A 19,318-nucleotide genomic window follows, 5' to 3' on the forward strand; every position below is an offset into this window, starting at 1 on the left:
TCATGTTATGTAATTGTCTACTTGCTGAAAATTTGTATCAACATAATTCATCACAGCTCAAAACAATGGCATTGATTTCTATACATAACAATTTAAATAAGTAGTACAGCATTCTCAATAATTCAGTCCTCTTAGCATGTCAGGCCCTCTTCTATCCTTATAATGTTAAAAGCAATTTGTCTCAAGTTATGTATATGGCATGTAGTCTTCATGAGGTCCCGCATATGTATTCTAGCATGCAATTTGCAATTAGGGTTTGCATTTATAGCTCCTTTCAAAAGGTTTACTCTATTTACTCACAGACAGAAGTCACTGACATGCCTTCATATTGACCTTTTCTCATCCTTTTTTAGGGGAGGTCTCAAATTTCTTGATATACTGCTACCCCAGGTGAATTTTACGGTGGTTTCCTGGCTTGACCTCCATGCAGAGTCCATCGTAAAGCATACAAGTCTTCACAGAAAATGCCCCCAGTCCTTCAGGTTAATGTGCTTCACCAGTGTCACCTTCAGGCAGATATACTCCAGAATGGTTGTCTAGATCTTTGTGACATTGCATTATACTTTTATCCTGTGGATTATACGGAAAGGTGTGCTGCAACATCGAATTCTGGCTTAAATTAATTTTCCTTTTACAATTTTAATTTTGGACTCATCTTATTACTTGAATGGCTTCTTTGATGTGTAGATCCCAACAGAATTACAGTCAACTGTTTCAGCTCATGGATATAAAAAAATTCAGTGCTGACAAGTTACATTGATGGTGTGAAGTTGTTGATAATTACATCTAAACAGCTGCATTTAGACCCACGGGGTAAGCTCTCTAGACTCTCTGACTGTATGTTCTGTGAGCTTTCCTTCAGAACAATTTTGCGGGCATAGATTCTAGATTATTTTATGACAACACCACCTCTATAAAAGTTATATTTTTAACGTCCAGAACAAATAAAGAACCCAGTAAGAGTTGTTGAATGTTTGTACAATCTTACTTTTAGTTCCAAGCTGGCTAGATTCTTGGTAAGCTAACTGAATGAGCTGGTTATTGGTTAATTGTGTAAAATGCTTTGTATTAGGGGTTTCTTCTTTGAATATTACTCCCTCCATCCTATTGTTATTGTTAGTTTTGTGTAAACACGCATTGTAAGAAATCAAAAACAGAAAGAATAATACGAAAAAGGTGTGTTAAATAGCTTGTGTAGTGAGTCCTATTACATTAAAATGTTTATGGTGAAGGGATAATATTAAACTTTACTGTTACATGTTTTGAATTTTCCTCTAATTGAAATTTTAGTTGCGATTTTTTTTTTTTTTGAAAGGCAGTGAAATTAAAACGAAAAGATTAAAGTCCCCATATAATGAGACTTACACAATAGCAACCAAGTCCTTAGAATGTAGGACCATTGCTTTTGCTAACCGGTCTGCAATGGAGTTTGTCTCTCTGAATATATGCTTGAAAGCCTAACCTGTAGTTCTGCACTTATGGCTCTCAATGTGATTCGAAATATGTTTCTTTCGCCGAAGTACAATGGAGTGATTGGTAGATGAAAGAAATGTATTGCTCGAGTCACTTTCGATAATGAGAGAATAAGAAGTTGTAAACTTAGCAAAGTTAGAGTCCTCTACACCAATGAATTTAGAAAATGCTCCTTTGATAACGTCTTCCTTGTTTTATGGATGTACTTTCAAGGCACAGATCACAATTGGCAAAACAATTGCTTTATTTGAAACTAAAGTAGTTCCTTTTACTACTGCAATTTTACAAACTCCATGCACCCTAGATGTAGTTTTTCAGCATGGAGGGAAGAGATTTGAGATCCAATAGTGTGGAAAATGCATAGGGTTATTAGATCTGTGGTCAAAGAAGGTACCCCATAGGCCATAGTAGCCATTTTTACCTTTTTGTAGTTCCTTGAAAAGAAAAAGAAAATGTAGGATCAGCACAATCTCACACTAAGTCCAGCATTTCCCAAATGCTGATAACATGATGCTGCAATCAAAAGGTCAAAAATAATGCATCAAAGGACATCATAATGGTAGCCAAGAAGAAAACCAACATGTGGGCACCACTGCCAACCTGGTTGATTGAACTAAATGAGGCTACTATAGTTAGAAGCCCCCCCACAACTACAGAATGCAGATTCATAGTGGTAACTGACAGATGAGTCATTTTTCTTAATGGCATCATCTCATTTCATATTATTGCTTAAATTCAAAAGAATAAAAAGAAAAGTCACATGGTACTACTTTGTTCTTACACTAAATACTCAATCTAAATACCAGATACCAATTTGAAAATTGATCTTACTTTTGCCATTTTTGTGGTTAGCAAGCATGGCAGAAAGCACAAGTGTAACTTTGGTAGTTTGTTTTTTTCTTTTGGGTTTATGGGAAGGGGGACGATTATGTCTTCTTCAATCTTCTCTGCTTCCCCTGTAGTAATTGACAAGTACAACCATGAATCAAACTCAAATTACGGTGAAAAATTGTTGATCTCATTGCTAGTATGAACATAAACAAAACTTGGAAAAGTCTATAGTTCAGCCACACAAAGCTTTGTGGGTTCCCACTGACAAGGATACCCAGTTACCTTTAACCCTCAAACAGCGCTTCATAGAAACCAAAAAGCTTTACTTTGCTCAACTCCCCATGAAACTATTTTTTTGGCTTTTGATAGAGGTTAAACGTTTGAAGACTAATAAAAGAAAAAAAAAAGGGGAAAGAAGAAGAAATAATTTAAAGACATTATTATAGTACATGAAATGAAGGATCAAAAAAGCAACTCCACAAGCCGACACCGAACAAGGCCACCTTCATCCCACCATCTACATCACTCTCCTACATGTTTTATTTTTCTTGTCTAGATATCAGCCCCGTTTCTCACACTGCCCCAACGAGTCTCTCTCTCTCTCTCTCTCTCTCTCTCTCTCTCTTTTCTTCTCTCCATCTCTCTCAAGTTGCAACAAACTTTCTCTGACTGAGTTCCATTGTTATCTTCCTCTAGCTTTTGTTTCTCTTACACACACTCCCCCATACCCTTTGTTCTTCAATCATGGCTGCTCTAGTGCTTGCAGTGCTCATTCTGGCCATGACTGGCCGCTCAAGTAAGCTCTTGAGATAACATTTTTCTCTGCTATGTTTTTTTTTTAACCGTTCAACTAAAGCTGCAAAAGACATTTGGATTTCTGTTTGTAGATGTTAATATCCTTTTCTTCTTCTCTTTTTGGCTTCTATGTGATGTCTACCTAACATTCCTTTTTTTCTCCCTAAGAGAGAGAATTCATCTACCCCATGCTGGGTGCATCTTATCCACCATTTTTTTCCCTTTTTGTTGGTCTGGAGAGAGTTGCACCCTTTTGTCTTATGTTACTGTTTTCTAACTCTTTCTTCCATTTTCTTCTTTAAGCTACTGAACCTTTAATGCAAGCTATATCTGGTTCTAAATAACTTCATTTAGTTTTCATACCTTTTCCTGGTTATTTCCATGTTTTCCTAACAACACACTTGCTTTCTAGCTTGAGATTTCACTATTTTGCTCATTAAGCAAACATAACACCTTTTGTTAGTTATTCTCATCTCACTCCCACCTTAACAAAATCTCATTGTGCTTCCCCTCCCTAGAGAGGCCTTTTTCCCCTTAAATCTGTATTAAAGTTTCCCTTTCTCTGGAAAAAAATGACTCTATTTGATTTTATTTTTTGGGAAAGTGAATAAAATTTTCTTCTGGGGATTTGGACAGGTGCCACATGGTGTGTTTGCAAGGATAATGTGGGTGATGCATCCTTGCAAAAGACTTTGGACTACGCTTGTGGAGCTGGGGCTGACTGTAACGCTATCCATTCGAACGGGCCTTGTTTCAACCCTAACACTGTTAAGGCTCATTGCAATTATGCTGTCAACAGCTATTTCCAAAAAAAGGGCCAAGGTCAAGGCTCATGTGATTTTGCTGGCACTGCCACTGTCACTGCATCTGACCCTAGTAAATTCCCTGTCCATCCATCTGTAATTTCTACACTTACATTTACCAGGGCAGTTAAAAAAAGAAAAGACAAAAAAAAGGGCCAAAAACTAAGAACTTACTTTTTATTTTGGTGATTCACAGGCTCTACTGGCTGTGCTTACCCATCTAGTGTCAGGTATGCTGTAAGCTTCTGATTGGTTCTTCCTTTTTTTATCTTTTATCTATTATTAGCTTCATTTGAAATTTGGTAACGGAAAACCGGAAAAAGTTTTTTATGTGTACCTCCTCTTTCTCCATCACAAAAGGTTGGACCCATCCCATGACTGTGTGATAAGAAGGGAAGGACTAAGGAGTCGGCATAATAATTTCCTGTGTTATTTAATGTGGTCTACACTATCAGCACACAACCTGTAAATGGGGCGCCTCTAGTTGTTAGGACTATTAATAGGGCATTCGGCACCGTCTGCCAAAAGTAAGTCTGAATCTTATAATTGAACTTTTAAGGTCACCAAAATGTCCATATAGTGTTTTGAGCAAAACGAAACTAAAATGCTTCATTTAGTTATAAAGATTAGGATTTAGAATGTGGCCCCAGGACTACACAGAATGGGGTATTGCTATTTGATCCCACGCTCACAAATGTTGCCAATGTTGTTGGGCTCTCTGACATTCTAGCAATTCTTATAAAAATGAACGTTGGCTATGTATTTTTGAAAAAATTGTTTCCAAATTTGAATTTTATGACAAGTTGATAGTGATTGTTATACTCAGATGTCGAAGTATTTCTATTAGTTTTGAAGCAAAGTTAGCTACGGTGGGATAGTTGGACCATGTACCATGAAATATTTTCTTGGTCCACATGCAGGTATACTTGGTCTAAAGTTTTATCAAAGGTGGACCACATAGTTAAGTTTAAAATAAGTTTTGAACAGAAAAAAAAGGATAAATATAATAGCAATAACAATCTTAAAGATCAGATTGCTTTATGTTATGCTATCTTACCGAGATTACTGTTTTAAGTGCCTTTGTTTTACACTTCCATATTCCTCTTGGGTGCAATGGGCATCTTGCTTTCCATTATTGGAGAGGAGCCAAGAAAAGGTTAGCTTTTTTTCTGAAAGAAATTCCAGTCCACATCAACTGTTTTCATCGAGATGCCTTTACCCCCCCAGAATAAATTTATATTCCAATACTAAGTCTGCTTTTTCCATTCACCTCTGATCTTGTTCTAAATGAGCTCCTTTCACCATTTTGACTGCTATTGTAACTTCATGCCGATATTGCCACATCTAATCGGTAAAGCTATAGGTTTGTGCTGTAGCATTGTAGCTTTTCACTTTCATAAAAGATCTTGCAATTATTGGGATCAAGTGTCCCCTTTTACTAAAGGTCAAGTTTGATCAGGAGTGTACAGTGTAAAGGGTTCTCATCATAGTCCCTTGTTGCTATGGTCGTATTTACTTTTATGCCCTATGGTGATTAAGGATACACATCTTATATAGTAGTCTCATCACAAGCCTTGCCTTTTGCATTGCTGTTGCTATAGTTTTATTATGTGTGTCTTTGTTAGTAAATATGGGAAGATGCTGCCTTTTAAGGCCATGTCCAAGTCAAAAAAATGTGACCACAAATAATGAGTAAAGATAAAAAAAAAATAATGAGTAAAGAATAATACTGGGGTAGCAGTTTTTGCAACAAAAAAACAAAAAGTGTTACTGGCAATGTCATGGTGGGGCAATCTCTTTTGGGTCTTTTTTTGATTCTTGGAGCCACCCCTATACCTTGAGATGGACAAACGTTTTCTTTGAGATTAGAGCCCCAACTTTTTGAAATTTGAGATGAGATGCCTCGAAGCTTGTGCACGTGTTGTCCTACCTTGCAACATCATTTTATGGGAGCACGCTTCTGCTGTTACTATTTTACTTCTGTTTTTCCTACCTTGTTCTTTTCTTTTCAACCCCACCTCTTGCCCTTTCATTATGGTTTTAAACACTAAAAACATCCCTAAATTTAAAGAACGAAGAATTCCATCCTTATGGGCCTCACTTGGGCTTGATTGTGGTATATGCCGTGTCTTCCCTACTTTGGAAAAGATCCTAGGGTTTGTTATTGGTTACACTATAGGATCACAGCTGTCCCTACTATTAACTTCACATGTTCCTGTATAAAAACTTAAATCAATGGAGTGGATCTTAAAGCTGTAGTGGTAAAGATTTTATAAATGGTCATAGTAGAACCAAGAAACTTTTGTGCTGTTATTTTGTTCTTTGGTAGGCGTCTTTTTAACTTCTACTAGGATTGCAAGGAAAAGGAATTTTTTTTTTTTCCTTCCCAGAATTTTCACATATAGTAAACAACTCTCATTCATGGCCTGCCAAGTGGGATATTATAATACACGTTTAGGAACTTGGGTTTGAATTCAGACTATGAAGTAAGTCAAGATACCTGAGTTAATAGCCTAAATGCAATGATTCAAATGTCAAAGGATAACAATTAGCCTTTACTATTTTAGTGTATATTCAATTTGCTTTACAGTTCAAAAGTTTTTGACCTTTTGAGTTTGGCTCAGTGGCTGGCTTAGTATCTTCATAAGTATATATGGAAGTAACACAGTGCTTGCATTCAAACCTAGGCTCCAATACGTTTAGGATATTCCTATAATTTTTCCCCCATAGTCAGCTAAGAAGTAAATCATTAAACCCTTTAATGACTTCATTAAGCCTCTTTTTGTGCCCTGCATTATTTGCTAAGGTTACGAATACATTTTGTGCTAAGAAATGTCCTGTTTCACTAGATCCAAGATGTTAGCAATTATCTCTGCAAAGTTCAAACCAACTCGACTATGCCTAGTTACGTGTACTTTTGTATGAAATATGTCCTCTACGCTATTGTGCTATGCATTGTTATTTGATTTGTTGCTTTTGGAAAATACTTGGTGACTCTTTTTTTATTTTCTTTTACTTGGATCAGTGCCGCAAGCAGCACAACACCAACCACTCCCGTCACAACAACTACTCCATCAACCACCACACCCTCAACCATGAACCCAAGCACTAACACCCCCACAAGCACAACACCATACGGTACGACAACACCTACTGGAGTGTTAGGCGGAGTTGGCACAGGCTTAGGCCCTTCCGGAGCTGGGATCAACACAGACTACAGTGATGGAGGATATCGGCTCCAAGGCTTGTCTTTCTTCACAACCCTCTTGTTTTCAGGCTTGATGCTATTGTTGGGTTGAAAAAACAAAAACAGCAAGTGGATTGTGGTGGTAGTGGGGTAAGGGTGGTCAGTGGTTATGCTGGATTTCAATGTGCATAAGTCGGTACCCATGTGATTCTGCTGTTGTTTATCTAAGGACATGTTGGCTAAGTTTTTTGTTACTTTCTTCTTCTTCTTCCCCTCCTTACATGAGCATGGAGATGGGCTTTTCTTTATTCCTTTTAAACCATGGTTTTGTGGTGACGGATGTAGTGTTATCTACCTTTTTCACGTTTTTATGTACATCTAGATCTAGAATTCAGTGAATTATTATTTTGAAGAGAATATGGCACCACAACATCATCCTCATTGGTAGCACTTGAGAACCTGGTTTATCTTTTAAAATTCCTTGGATTTGTCCTTCTGTTCTTTGCTCATATCTGCTTCGGTGTCATCTTGTTTGTCTTCTTTCTCAAATTTCAATGTTGGGGAACTGCTGAAACTCGCCTGTCATTTTTATGACATGGGAAGCTTTGAATTTAGACCAAGTTGTCGCAACCACCATGTCATCGATAAGGTTAATTCTGCCATCACCACTGCAAATCATTGCATGATTAATGACATAAACGACATGTAAATTGGCATTAAGTTGGAATTATTCTTAAAATTCCAAGAATTATCATACAAAAAAAAGTACCATTATTGGAGCCTGGTACAGGGTGTAGGTCTGTTTAGCATGTGAGTATGTCCGTTCTTTTGTCTTATCAACTTTTCTAGATAAGAATTAAATCATTTTTCTTAGGCTTTACATCTCTAAATATCACTCCATTATTATTCTTTCCTAATCTTCTTCCAATCAAAACTTGTTTGGATTTTTGTTTGTAAGTCTTCAAAATCACAGAATGAGATCACGCTGGGAATAGTTGTTACTTTTGTTTCGCAAATAAAAATGGAAATTGTAAGGCATGTGCACGTTGAGTCTAGTGGGAAGGAACACTACTATTCTCTTTGAATTCATTGATGTCCAACTTATACATAATATAAATGCTCTGCAAATTAAATAAATGAATGGGTCATGTAATATAATAAGATTGGCTCTGTCAATGTGTTTGATTCAGGCGTAAGTCAAGTGAGAATATGCCTTGGAAGTGTGGATTCCATTGGCCCTGGGTCATAGCCATGACAATACCATGACTGAGGCTATTAATATTCACACCAAACCCCACCAGCTCTTGAAGATTTTGTTCAGGATTTGGAACATCAATGAATGCCCACATCACATGCTACACATTTTTTTAAGTACTGTTTAGTTCATAAGGTCATATTTATTTTATGTATAATTTTCTTTCGATTTAATGCTCTTTTTGGCAGTCTTAAATATGTAATCTTAATCGTTTGTTGTGTTTTTGTGCTGCACCTTGTAACGGTAAGCCAATATCTTGAAAAAACAAACCATATGGTTTTTGGTCATGCACAATTCCCATCTAGGCATGCATTTTGATTTCAGTAAAAAGGAAAGGAATATGCCATTGCTCCATTAAAACATCTTTACTATTTCAACCGCCGGATTACGTCGGGATCAGTTGCTCCTAATTCAATTGATTATTTGGATTTCAACCCCTTCTTTTAATACCTGAATCCTGCAACAAATGATGATTTTTGACAACCCTGCAATTCATATTAACGACTTCAATTTATCAAGAGTTTTCACGTTTTCATTACTTTTTTACTTGATTTCAAATAAAAATAGAAAATAATAGACATAACATTTTAAAAAATTCATGAATTATTAAAAAAATAAATATTTATTCTTTTATTCTGTTTAATTAGATCTCTATACTTTTATTTTGAGTCAATAGACTTTTATGATTAAAGGTTTAAAACACCGCTTGTCATTTTTACACTTGCATTGTATTAGGTTGAAAGGTAAAATTGTTTTTAACAAAGTAATAAAGTTAAAGAGTAAAAATATTTTTAATAATATTACAGAGTGTAATGTAATGTGATTACATTAGTTTTGAACTGTAATAACATTACATCCCTGGACTATAATGTAATTACATTATAATCTTATATTGCAGTGGTTTGTTGCAAAACAAACACTACAATATAATTTAATTGAACGCATTGCAGGAAATATGCTCTCACTTCTCTTATACCAAACGTTACTATAGTGTTAACATGAAAGGTGAAGAAGTCATGTGACCATGCCATCATTAACTATGCCACATTAGCAACATGTGACGAAATATGACAATTTGATTAATTACAGTTTGTCAATCTTAATAACAAGGGTTTAAGATTCAGGGTTTATGTCTATTTTATTTAAAATAAAAATATAAAAACTTGATTAAATATAATAAAAAAATAAAAATTTATTTGAATTTTTTAAAATAGTTTAAAAGTTTTAACAAGTATTATGCCAAAACAATCCTATTTAAGTTATAGTTTAAGTGTGTTTTCGTAAATAGGAAAAACAGAGATTTAAAGCCAATCTTTTGAGTAGTAAATACATGGACATTCATGGTTATACCAAATGTTAGAATTATAATTTTAATAATTAAATAAAAAAGTGTCGCACTAAAAAAACTCTTCCCATGCGCATAAAGTGAAAAATAATGATAATAGGCAGCACAAAATGGTGGAAAATAGGACCAAAAAAGATTGAAATTAAATCAGCATGACTGATGATTGGTATATCAAATATAAAGTCAATTGGATGATGATTTATAACCTTTACCAACACCTACGTGGATTTTGTCTCCGAATAGCGGCTAAACCCAGATGAGATCACCTACTAAGGACTTTTCATTACCGATTCACAATCATTTTATGATTCTTTGAAACAAATATTCCCTCTTGTTTAACCAATCATTCCCTTTTTCCATTTAAATTTTCTACAATCATACCCTTTTCTTATCATTCATTTAAAAATTTTGGATGATCCAAAATAATCCAGATTAGTTCATTATATATATATAAATAGAGTTATTGCAATTTGGACCTTAAGCCCAAGACTTAATTGATTCCCAAATAAAAAACAAGAATCTGATCTGTCAATGACAAATCTGATTCCACCAAAATCAATGTAATAAAAAATACAAATTAAAAAAATAAAAGAAAACAAATAGAAAAAAGAAAAGAGAATGGATCTGCCAAGGACACAAGTTCAAAACATAACCTTTATTCTTATTTAACTTTTTACGTTATTTTTCCTCTTGCAATTCTCTCTGCTTGCTTTTATTTGCACAAATCAACTATTTTATTATCAATATAATCTTTTTATCCAATTAAATGAATTAATTACTGTCCTAAACTTGTATTATTTTTAGTAAAATATGTGCAAAATTTGGTATTTCAGAATTTTGCACTATTATTATTTAGATATAACGTGTTGCTTGATTACTTAACTGTGTTATGAGTGGGGTCCAAATTGCAACCCCTTCCCCTCCTTTCTTCGGCTCCTCCCCCTTTAATTTGTCCCTCACTTCTTTTTATACAACCATAAATTCCGTAACTCGATGAAAATTTCTTCAACCCAATAGCCCAACTAAAGACCCAAAATCCATAAACCTCAACCCAGCCCAACCTCCAAGAACCTTACCGACCTACTGTTTACATTATCAAAGAATTTTAACTACAATTTGAGCAGAATAAGTCCATGTTGGTTGTTTCTACCAAGATGACATGAGATTGATCCCCCTGTATGTCGGTTGTAGGATTGAAATTGAATTTTTTATTGGAAGTATACCTCCATTTCCTTTGATTCTTTTCAATGATTTGCAATCTCAACAATGTGCACACGATTTTTATGTCAACAAGTATTTAATCAAAGGAATAAAACAGAGCAATTTGATGAACTTGATATTAGTCATGATTTTGGTTGCTGTTTGAGACCAACTTTTACTTTGGCATTTTGTGGTAACATTCTATGGTTTTGCAGCAACTTGACACATTTGGATTCATCTTGTTGTAAGGAATTAACAGTTGTGGCCTTTGGAACCAGCCAACATTGTACCCACACTCATCTTCTCATTGTCTCATAACTTAGGTGTGTCCCTGGAACCAGCTACAACCTGCCACTAATGCATGGGCATTGTTGCTATTGGTATGCAAACGACAGAATTTTTAGTTGAATGCACTAACAATCTTGTATAGCTGCCGTTGCAGGTGCAGGCTTTATTTTATTTCTTGAATGCATTCATTGTCCCAACTTTAATTATTACAGAATTGAGTCAATATCCACTTGGGACTTTTTCATGTACAAGTAATGCTGATGCTTACAGCTTATTTAAATGATATGAACAAATGGTGTACGTATGAAATTTGGAGGACCAAAATTGTACCAGATGAAAATTGTCCACTTCAGAAATCTGGGAAGTTCCTTTCTTCCTTTGTTTCAGAAATCAATTTTATTCAACGGAAATTATTTAATTTTTTTTATCTGTTTATTATAAGTTAAAGTTTTGTGAAGGCAAAAATTGTGTGTGTACCTCAGATGAAACCCATGTGGCAGGAAATCTGACCAACTAAAGTCCGACACGTGTAAAGTCCCACCAAGATATGAAAGGGTTTCTTTAACAACGCCGCCGTTCGGTTCAATCAAGAATGGCGCAATCTTCACTTATGAACGATCGGTTGAGATCTGGATATGACAGATCCTACGGTGAAGATTGGGTAGTAGCAGCAACATGATTTCTTGCTTTTAACATATTAATTAATGTGCAGTAAGTGAGAAGAGAAGCATAATCACAAATAATGAATAAATCATTCCTAGTTCCTAGTACCTAGTACCAAGGGCAGCTTTGCACTGCTCTTTCTATTTCCTTCTTTTTGTCCCTCTCTCATTCCGTCGCCCTCCGTTGCTGTAATTTCTCAACCCTCTTTCTCTCGCTTCAAGAAGAGACACGCACAACCTAAACAAAATGCAACAACCAAGAGATACCCACTTGGTAAAAATGCTCTGACCAACCTTAAAAACTCTCCTTCCTTGTCTTTTTCTAATTGCCAATGTACCCTTCTTTTGACACTGCCGGTTTCTTTCATGTTCTTCTGTTCTTGGCAAAGTTTCTTTCATGTTCGTCAGCTCTATTGTAGTAATAATAATACAAAATAGTTATATGGATGCGGTTGCAATGAAATGTTTGATTATGTTGAAAAACTATACAACCTTGCGAGTGGCCACCCATTTGCTGCTGTAAAAATGGTATTTTTAAACATTTTACTCTGCGTTAGTATATTTGTTTTTAGTTTTATTGTTTCTGTGTGTGATACCCTTCTCGCAGATGTGAACGTGTAACCTGTGAGGTTCATGTGGTTTAGACTTGAAATGTTGTTAGGCTAGTGGTACTTGGATCCAGGTCGTTACATTTGGTATCAGAGTCATGGACAAGTCCGGTGTGAGCTTCCATATGAGTGGTCTTGATGAGAACATCATGGATTTGAGTGGTCAATCACTACTAATAATTTAAGCTTAAATTCAAGTGATTTAGGTCTGTAACGTTGCTAAATCAGTGGTGTTGGATCCGATTTATTACACTTTGAGATTATAAAAATGTTTGGTCTCTGTGGAATGCGCTTTATTATTGAAGGCAGTTGTTTAAGATTTCCCATTTTAATGAAGGAGCATGATGTTTGTAGTCATTTAATTGCATTATATGCTTTGTATTAAGTGACAATGATATTTAGAAATTCATATGTGATATTTCCTTGTTTCTACAGGACAAGGTATGTGATATTTGTGGTGATGTTGGCTACGGGGAACTAATTATAACTTGCTCCCAGTGCTCAATTGGACGTCATATGTAAGACAACCATCAGTCAATCTTAAATGTTTAATGGTTGTAATCTGCTGTTTGTTTCTGTTTTTATTAGGTATATTTTTATCAATTAAATGAATAAGCAGCTGTGTTAAAGTTCTTCCTTGATTCTGAAAGTGTACCCTATCATGTTTACTTGCATTTAACTAGAATAGTAACACCGTAGAATGATTGGTTCATATGTAGTTAACTGTGATATTTGTTTGACCTTCAATTCTAAAAATAATGTTGATTCTTTTGGAAGCTATTGCACGCGGAGTGTAGTGACGGACATGCATGAAGATTGGGTTTGTGAAGTATGTCTTTCTGAGAATGACATAGATTCTCTAAAACCTGGCCAGGCAGAAGATGTTTTGGATTCCTCTAGAAAACATTGTTTTGAACTGGGAAGGCAGGTTACATGTAAAAGGCCAAAGGCCATTGAAACAGGCAAAGTGAAGTTCCTTCCGACTGAGGAAGTCATTAAGCTATCATCAGGCTCACCAAGAAAGGAATTTCCTTTGAAGAGCAACTTCAGATCAAAACCTGTCCCAGCAAAATTGACTGCATCTTTGTCGAAGAGGTCATTTATGGGACCCAAAACTGTAGGCCCTTCTTTTAACCCAATAAAGGTGAGATCAAATCCTAGTTTTTCACAGTTAGGATCTTCGACGCCTCCTAGATGTGGTGGTCTGCAGATCATTTCATCAATTAGTCAGCATGCAGTCAAAACATCAAAGGAGTCAAAAGGTGATAAACTCTTGGACTTTGCCACTAGTTTGGTTTTTATTTTTTGCATAAAGTTTCTGTCTTGAGAGGTGTTGAAAGATGGAACAATGGAAGAAGTTCCAAATGGTGAGCTGGCTTCATTTAGATTATTTGTGAAAGTTTTTTGTTTAAATTTTTCATTCAAGTTGGAGTTGGTGCTTCAGGAAACAAATAGATACTTTTGAACTCTGTGTTGGGTTGGTGTATGTTGGAGTTGGTTGGTCCAGATTATGATATTTTGTGAGCTTTTGGTGCAGTCAATTCCAAATATGATTGCAAGTTTATCTTATGTTTTGTAATATCTGATGCCTTAAATCAAGGTTGTTTATTGTCGTTGAATATTATTTTTTTATGTTGAGCCTGAGTCCATTATGCTAAACTTTTAATCTTAGACAAGAGCCTAGATTTTCTTTTCCTTCATGCTGGATAACAGGGAAGAAAATGAGACAATATTTGAACTTTATGCTAGTTTTCTTTTGGAAGCGCAAAAACTTATATGAGCATTGATGGCAAGTTTGATGTGCATATGGTAAAATGTGGCTGTTGCATTTTATTTTGCATGAATGATATAGATTTCATGCCCCTGTCTTATTAAAGGGTACTCTATGTAGATTTCTCTTAGAAAGTATTGCTTCTGTGCCCCACTGCAGAAGAAAAAGCCCCTCAGGCACTTGCAAAGATATACAGTAGTAATGAAGAGCCAGTATCTTCTGTTATGTCTGCGAAAGAAGTCAAGACTGTTAATGCTAAAGCAATGAACAAAATGAAAGAGACATTGTCTGCATCTTCAACCTTAACGCCTAGTTTGCCTATCATCAATACAGGCAAGAAAGTTTCTAAAATGATATCATTTTGACTTGTTTGTTCTTTTTATGTGTTTTTCCTTATAGGAAAAAAAAAACAAAACCCAAATGATTTGTTTTGGAAAAGTTTGGTGGAATATTATGAAGAGATTTGCCTTGAAAATTACTAAAGGTGCATTTTCTTATTGGGATGCAAAGAAGGAGGCAAAAGGTATCATATGATCTTTTGAAGTTCAAAAATGAAATTTTAGAAAGGTGAAAAATATTTTGTTCCAAACATCTAGCATAGAAGCTTGGAATCTCATAAATTTAGCAGTGAGGTAAGAGACAGAGATTATGATCTTATAAATTATGCCCATTACTTGTTAAAAAAGGTGAAAAATATTTTGTTCCAAACATCTAGCATAGAAGCTTGGAATCTCATAAATTTAGCAGTGAGGTAAGAGACAGAGATTATGATCTTATAAATTATGCCCATTACTTATATTTAACATTTGGGTGCTATCACTCATCTCATCAATTTGACTTCCATGTAACTGCATTTTGAACTTAAATATTTTACCAGAATTTACTTGTATGCCAGTTCCTTTTATGTGGTCATACTTCTGGTCTGAGTGAATCAACTTTTGAGCTTAGTTTTCTTAAAATTTAAATCTTCATGGTGCAACTTGGTCAGAAGTATCAATTTTGAAGATCATCAAGTGGTCTAAATTGGTTTTTATAAAGCTACTGGTGCTGTATGCTTTTTATTTGAGTTTATCCACTTATATTGTAGTTTTAGCTACTTGATTTATATGTGCGTATCTACCTAGTGGTGACATATTGCTGCTCTTATGTTCTTTTTTCAATAGAAAGTGACCTTGTTGTTCCCAACAAAGAGAATGTTTGCAAGGGACAGATATCGGATGCCATCCTACCTAATAATAAGCAAACAATTCTTCCTACAAAGACAGAGGAGACTATGAGATCAAGCAGACCTTCACCATCAAGGCTTCATACAACTATTGTAGGTTCAGGCAAGAGAATTTTTCTAATCACTTCACAGTACTCTACCTTTTGGAAATAAGGATAAAACTATAAACTTGTTTTTCCAATTCTATGTGGTATCTACTATTCAGATGTTTGATCGTTTTCAGATTATAGTGGTGATATTGTTTATATTAATCTTTGTTTGTAGCTGAGCAGTTTTAATTTACTTTTATATTTATGTCCTCTTTAAACAAATGCTTTCTCATATCGAAACTTTTATGATGCTGCTGAACCTGAGAATTTTGATGTTGCAGAAAGAGAATCCTGGAATATTCGACTTAAGGTTTCCCTATACCGCCCACATCTTCCTGCTCTTCATACTACTTGGATGTGAGTAACATGTCTTTCGAAGACATTGTACATACCATGTTCTATCTTCTTGTTATGTAATTGTCTACTTGTTGAAAAATTGTTTCAACATAATTCATCACATCTCAAAACAATGGCATGGATTTCTATACATAACAATTTATATAAATAGTACAGCATTCTCAATAATTCAGTCCTCATAGCATGCCAGGGCCTTTTCCATTCTTATGATGTTAAAAGCTATTTTTCCCAAGTTATGTATATGGGATGAAAACTTCATGAGGTCCTGCATATGTATTCTAGCATGCAATTTGCAATTAGGGTTTGCATTAATTGCTACTTGCAAAAGGTTTACTTTATTTACTCACTGACAGAAGTCGCTGACATGCCTTCATATTGACCTTTTCTCATCCTTTTTTAGGGGAGGTTTCAAATTTCTTGATGCTGCTACCCCAGGTGAATTTTATGGTGGTTTCCTGGCTCGACCTCCATGCAGAGTCCATCGTAAAGCATATGAGTTTTCACAGAAAATGCCCCCAGTCCTTCAGGTTAATCTGCTTCACCAGTGTCACCTTCAGGCAGATATACTCCAGAATGGTTGTCTAGATCTTTGTGACATTGCATTATACTTTTATCCTGTGGATTATACAGAAAGGTGTGTGCCAACATCGAATTCTGGCTTAAATTCATTTTCCTTTTACAATTTTAATTTTGGACTCATTGTATTACTTGAATGGCTTCTTTGATGTGTAGATCCCAACAGAATTACAGTCAACTGTTTCAGCTCATGGAGATAAAAAATTCAGTGCTGACAAGTTACAATGATGGTGTGAAGTTGTTGATATTTACATCTACACAGCTGCATTTAGACACACGTGGTAAGCTCTCTAGGCTCTCTGACTGTATTTTCTGTCAGCTTTCCTTCAGAACAATATTTTGGGCATAGATGCTGGATTATTTTATGACAACAACACCTCTATAAAATTTATGTTGTTAATGTCCAGAACACTTTGGTTCTGTTCACACAATAAAGAACCCAGTAAGAGTTGTTGAATGTTTGTACAATCTTACTTTTTGTTCCAAACTGGCTAGACTCTTGGTTATGAATTATTAAGATTTTGAATATTGGATTTGAGATTCCTCCCTCTATTGATCCTCTCTATTTTTCTCTCCCTAGTTCTTTTATTCCTTCCTCCAATTTCCTCTGTGTCTTCCCCTTTCCCTTTAATTCTTTTTCTGATCTCCAATTTCTCCTTATTTCCCCTTGTTCTACATCAATGCCTTTACGAAGATAGACCAAAATTCTTGTGTCCATACTTTTTGGCTTTGCTATCTTCTATTGCTTAGATGGCTAAATATGCATGTTCAGATGTGATCTCAATGCCTTCATGAAGATGACTAATAATGTTGTTGTGTTTATAGACTTGTTTACAAGGTCAAATACAGACTTTTTCTGTGGAGTCTTCTGCCATGCAAAAGATAATCAAATGAAGGTACATCAGGAACTTCCTTCGTTAGTGTCTCCTTTGGAATATACACATGATGATAATGCCAATATGAATAGCAGTGAGGCTGTTGATATGGATATCGACATGGTAGGTGGAAAAATTGTAGGGATTTCTGACACAGCTGTTTCAAAAGCGTCAACACGGGATTTCAATGAATGGGCTGTGAAAGAAACCCTTGATGCGATTACCAATAGGAAATTTTCAACTGTCTTAGAGGACTTGGATTCTGTGATTCAACCGATTTCATTAGAATTTGAGCAAGAATGCTGCAATGACTCTGATTTACCATCTAAAAATACTGAGAAAATCAAAAGCAGATTAACTCTTGAGCCTCTTGAGCATCCATTGGAAAGCTCACTTTGTAGGTTGCCCAGTAGTATGGGTGAAACTCGCATCCCTCCTGGTTTTGAAGGTTTGATGAAACTAAATTCTAGTAATAGAGCACCCAAAGCCCCAAGTGCAGAGGAGAAAAATTTTTTGAATGAGAGAAGAATTGTGAGTCAAGTAAAAGAGGAGATTGGCTGTCAGGGTATCTTGCAAATAGCTTTTGGAGTTAGTAGTCCACAACGTCAAGGATCTATAGAAGATTACAGTTCACGAGGATCTCAAAAACAGCACCAGGTACTGAAAGTATCATTCTACAAAAATTTAAAGTTAATGTGGGTTTAAATTGTTTGAAAATTGTATTTCATATGTCTCTAACAGGTTTTGGCATGTCATTTGGCAAATGATCCTTCAGCTGCTTGTCCTCCTCCCTGTTTGTCAGTAAAGGGGACTAAAGTTGGATCGGTAATTAAAATTGAAGGAAATGACAATGAAAAACCCTTTGAAATGAGAGAGAAGAAAGGTCTGCAAAGTACGTTATTCCTTAGCAAGGACAAATCTAAAATGGTTGCTGGTTCGTTTAATGGTCCTTGTGCTGTAGAGGTCAAAGCTGAAATGCAGGCGGTAGATGATAGAGTAAATAACAGTCATGGACTCCATGCCAGATTGCCCAGCAACATGGAGACATCACAATGTTTGAGGCCTGTTGCTTCAACTAGGGTAAACCTGAGTGTAGCTGGGAGGTCAAGGGGGAATACTGGTGCTGCTAGTGCTGGTGGGCTAATTCGTGACAAATTAGGAAAGTGGATTGTCGGCTACAATCTTAACTTGGGCAGGTGCAGTTCTTTATCAACAGATCTGTGGGCTCTGTTTCAGGGAATAAAGTTTACATGGGATAGAGGGTATAGGAAAGTTCTGGTAGAGTCTGACTGCGTTGCTGCAGTGGAATGTTTAAGGAAAGCCCCCTCTCTGCTGAATTCTAATATAGCCCTCATTAAGAGCTGCAGAGATCTTCTCAATCGTAAGTGGGATTGCAAAGTCCATCCTATCCGAAGGGAAGAGAACTTGTGTGCTAATTGGTTAGCTACTCATGTTGAAGGCTGTTCACCGGGATTGTCAATCATTAAGGAGCCACCTTTGGAACTAAATCCTCTTCTGGAAAATGATTGCGTACGGGTTGCTCGTGCTCACGATTCCCCATCTGCAGTGTCCTTTAGCGACCGTAAATCCCACTGAATTATTGAATGTGAGAAAAGGACAGATATTTCTCCGTTACCGAGTACAGTAGCTCATATACTATACACCTTTGTAAAGCCTCAATCATGGAATCCAACTTTTTTGTCTAGTTGTAAAAAGTCAGGGTGTCTACCTGTTAGTTTGAAGTATGGTAGGCTTTATAAACAGAGTTTACCTGTAGGGTAAATATTTTTTGTTATCCTCTAGGCGGCTGCCTCGCACATTTGTTTCAACGACTGACTTGTGACTGAATTATCTAGTAGCTTATCATTGTGCCATAGCCCAAAAGTCCTTGAATGAGAACCTGAGAGGAATGCATGCACTAGTTGACAAGACGGCCTTTTTTCCTATTGAATTTTGGTTTTAATGAAGCAACAGCACT

General features: G+C 35.9%; 3 protein-coding genes across 3 annotated transcripts; all 3 read left to right on the forward strand.

Annotated features, from left to right (window-relative positions):
* LOC18604827 (PLASMODESMATA CALLOSE-BINDING PROTEIN 3) lies at positions 2,844-7,657 on the forward strand. The gene is made up of 4 exons (XM_018117243.1): positions 2,844-3,100; positions 3,736-3,975; positions 4,099-4,132; positions 6,928-7,657. The coding sequence occupies exons 1-4, from the start codon at positions 3,049-3,051 to the stop codon at positions 7,199-7,201; spliced, it is 600 nt and encodes a 199-aa protein (XP_017972732.1). The 5' UTR covers positions 2,844-3,048; the 3' UTR covers positions 7,202-7,657.
* Positions 13,253-16,552, forward strand: LOC18604828. The gene is made up of 6 exons (XM_018117077.1): positions 13,253-13,709; positions 14,378-14,551; positions 15,382-15,546; positions 15,814-15,889; positions 16,290-16,416; positions 16,520-16,552. The coding sequence occupies exons 1-6, from the start codon at positions 13,253-13,255 to the stop codon at positions 16,550-16,552; spliced, it is 1,032 nt and encodes a 343-aa protein (XP_017972566.1).
* LOC108661242 lies at positions 17,677-19,218 on the forward strand. The gene is made up of 2 exons (XM_018117260.1): positions 17,677-17,997; positions 18,082-19,218. The coding sequence occupies exons 1-2, from the start codon at positions 17,755-17,757 to the stop codon at positions 18,934-18,936; spliced, it is 1,098 nt and encodes a 365-aa protein (XP_017972749.1). The 5' UTR covers positions 17,677-17,754; the 3' UTR covers positions 18,937-19,218.

This window comes from Theobroma cacao, chromosome 3, assembly GCF_000208745.1.
Source record: "Theobroma cacao cultivar B97-61/B2 chromosome 3, Criollo_cocoa_genome_V2, whole genome shotgun sequence".
Classification (NCBI taxonomy): domain Eukaryota; kingdom Viridiplantae; phylum Streptophyta; class Magnoliopsida; order Malvales; family Malvaceae; genus Theobroma; species Theobroma cacao.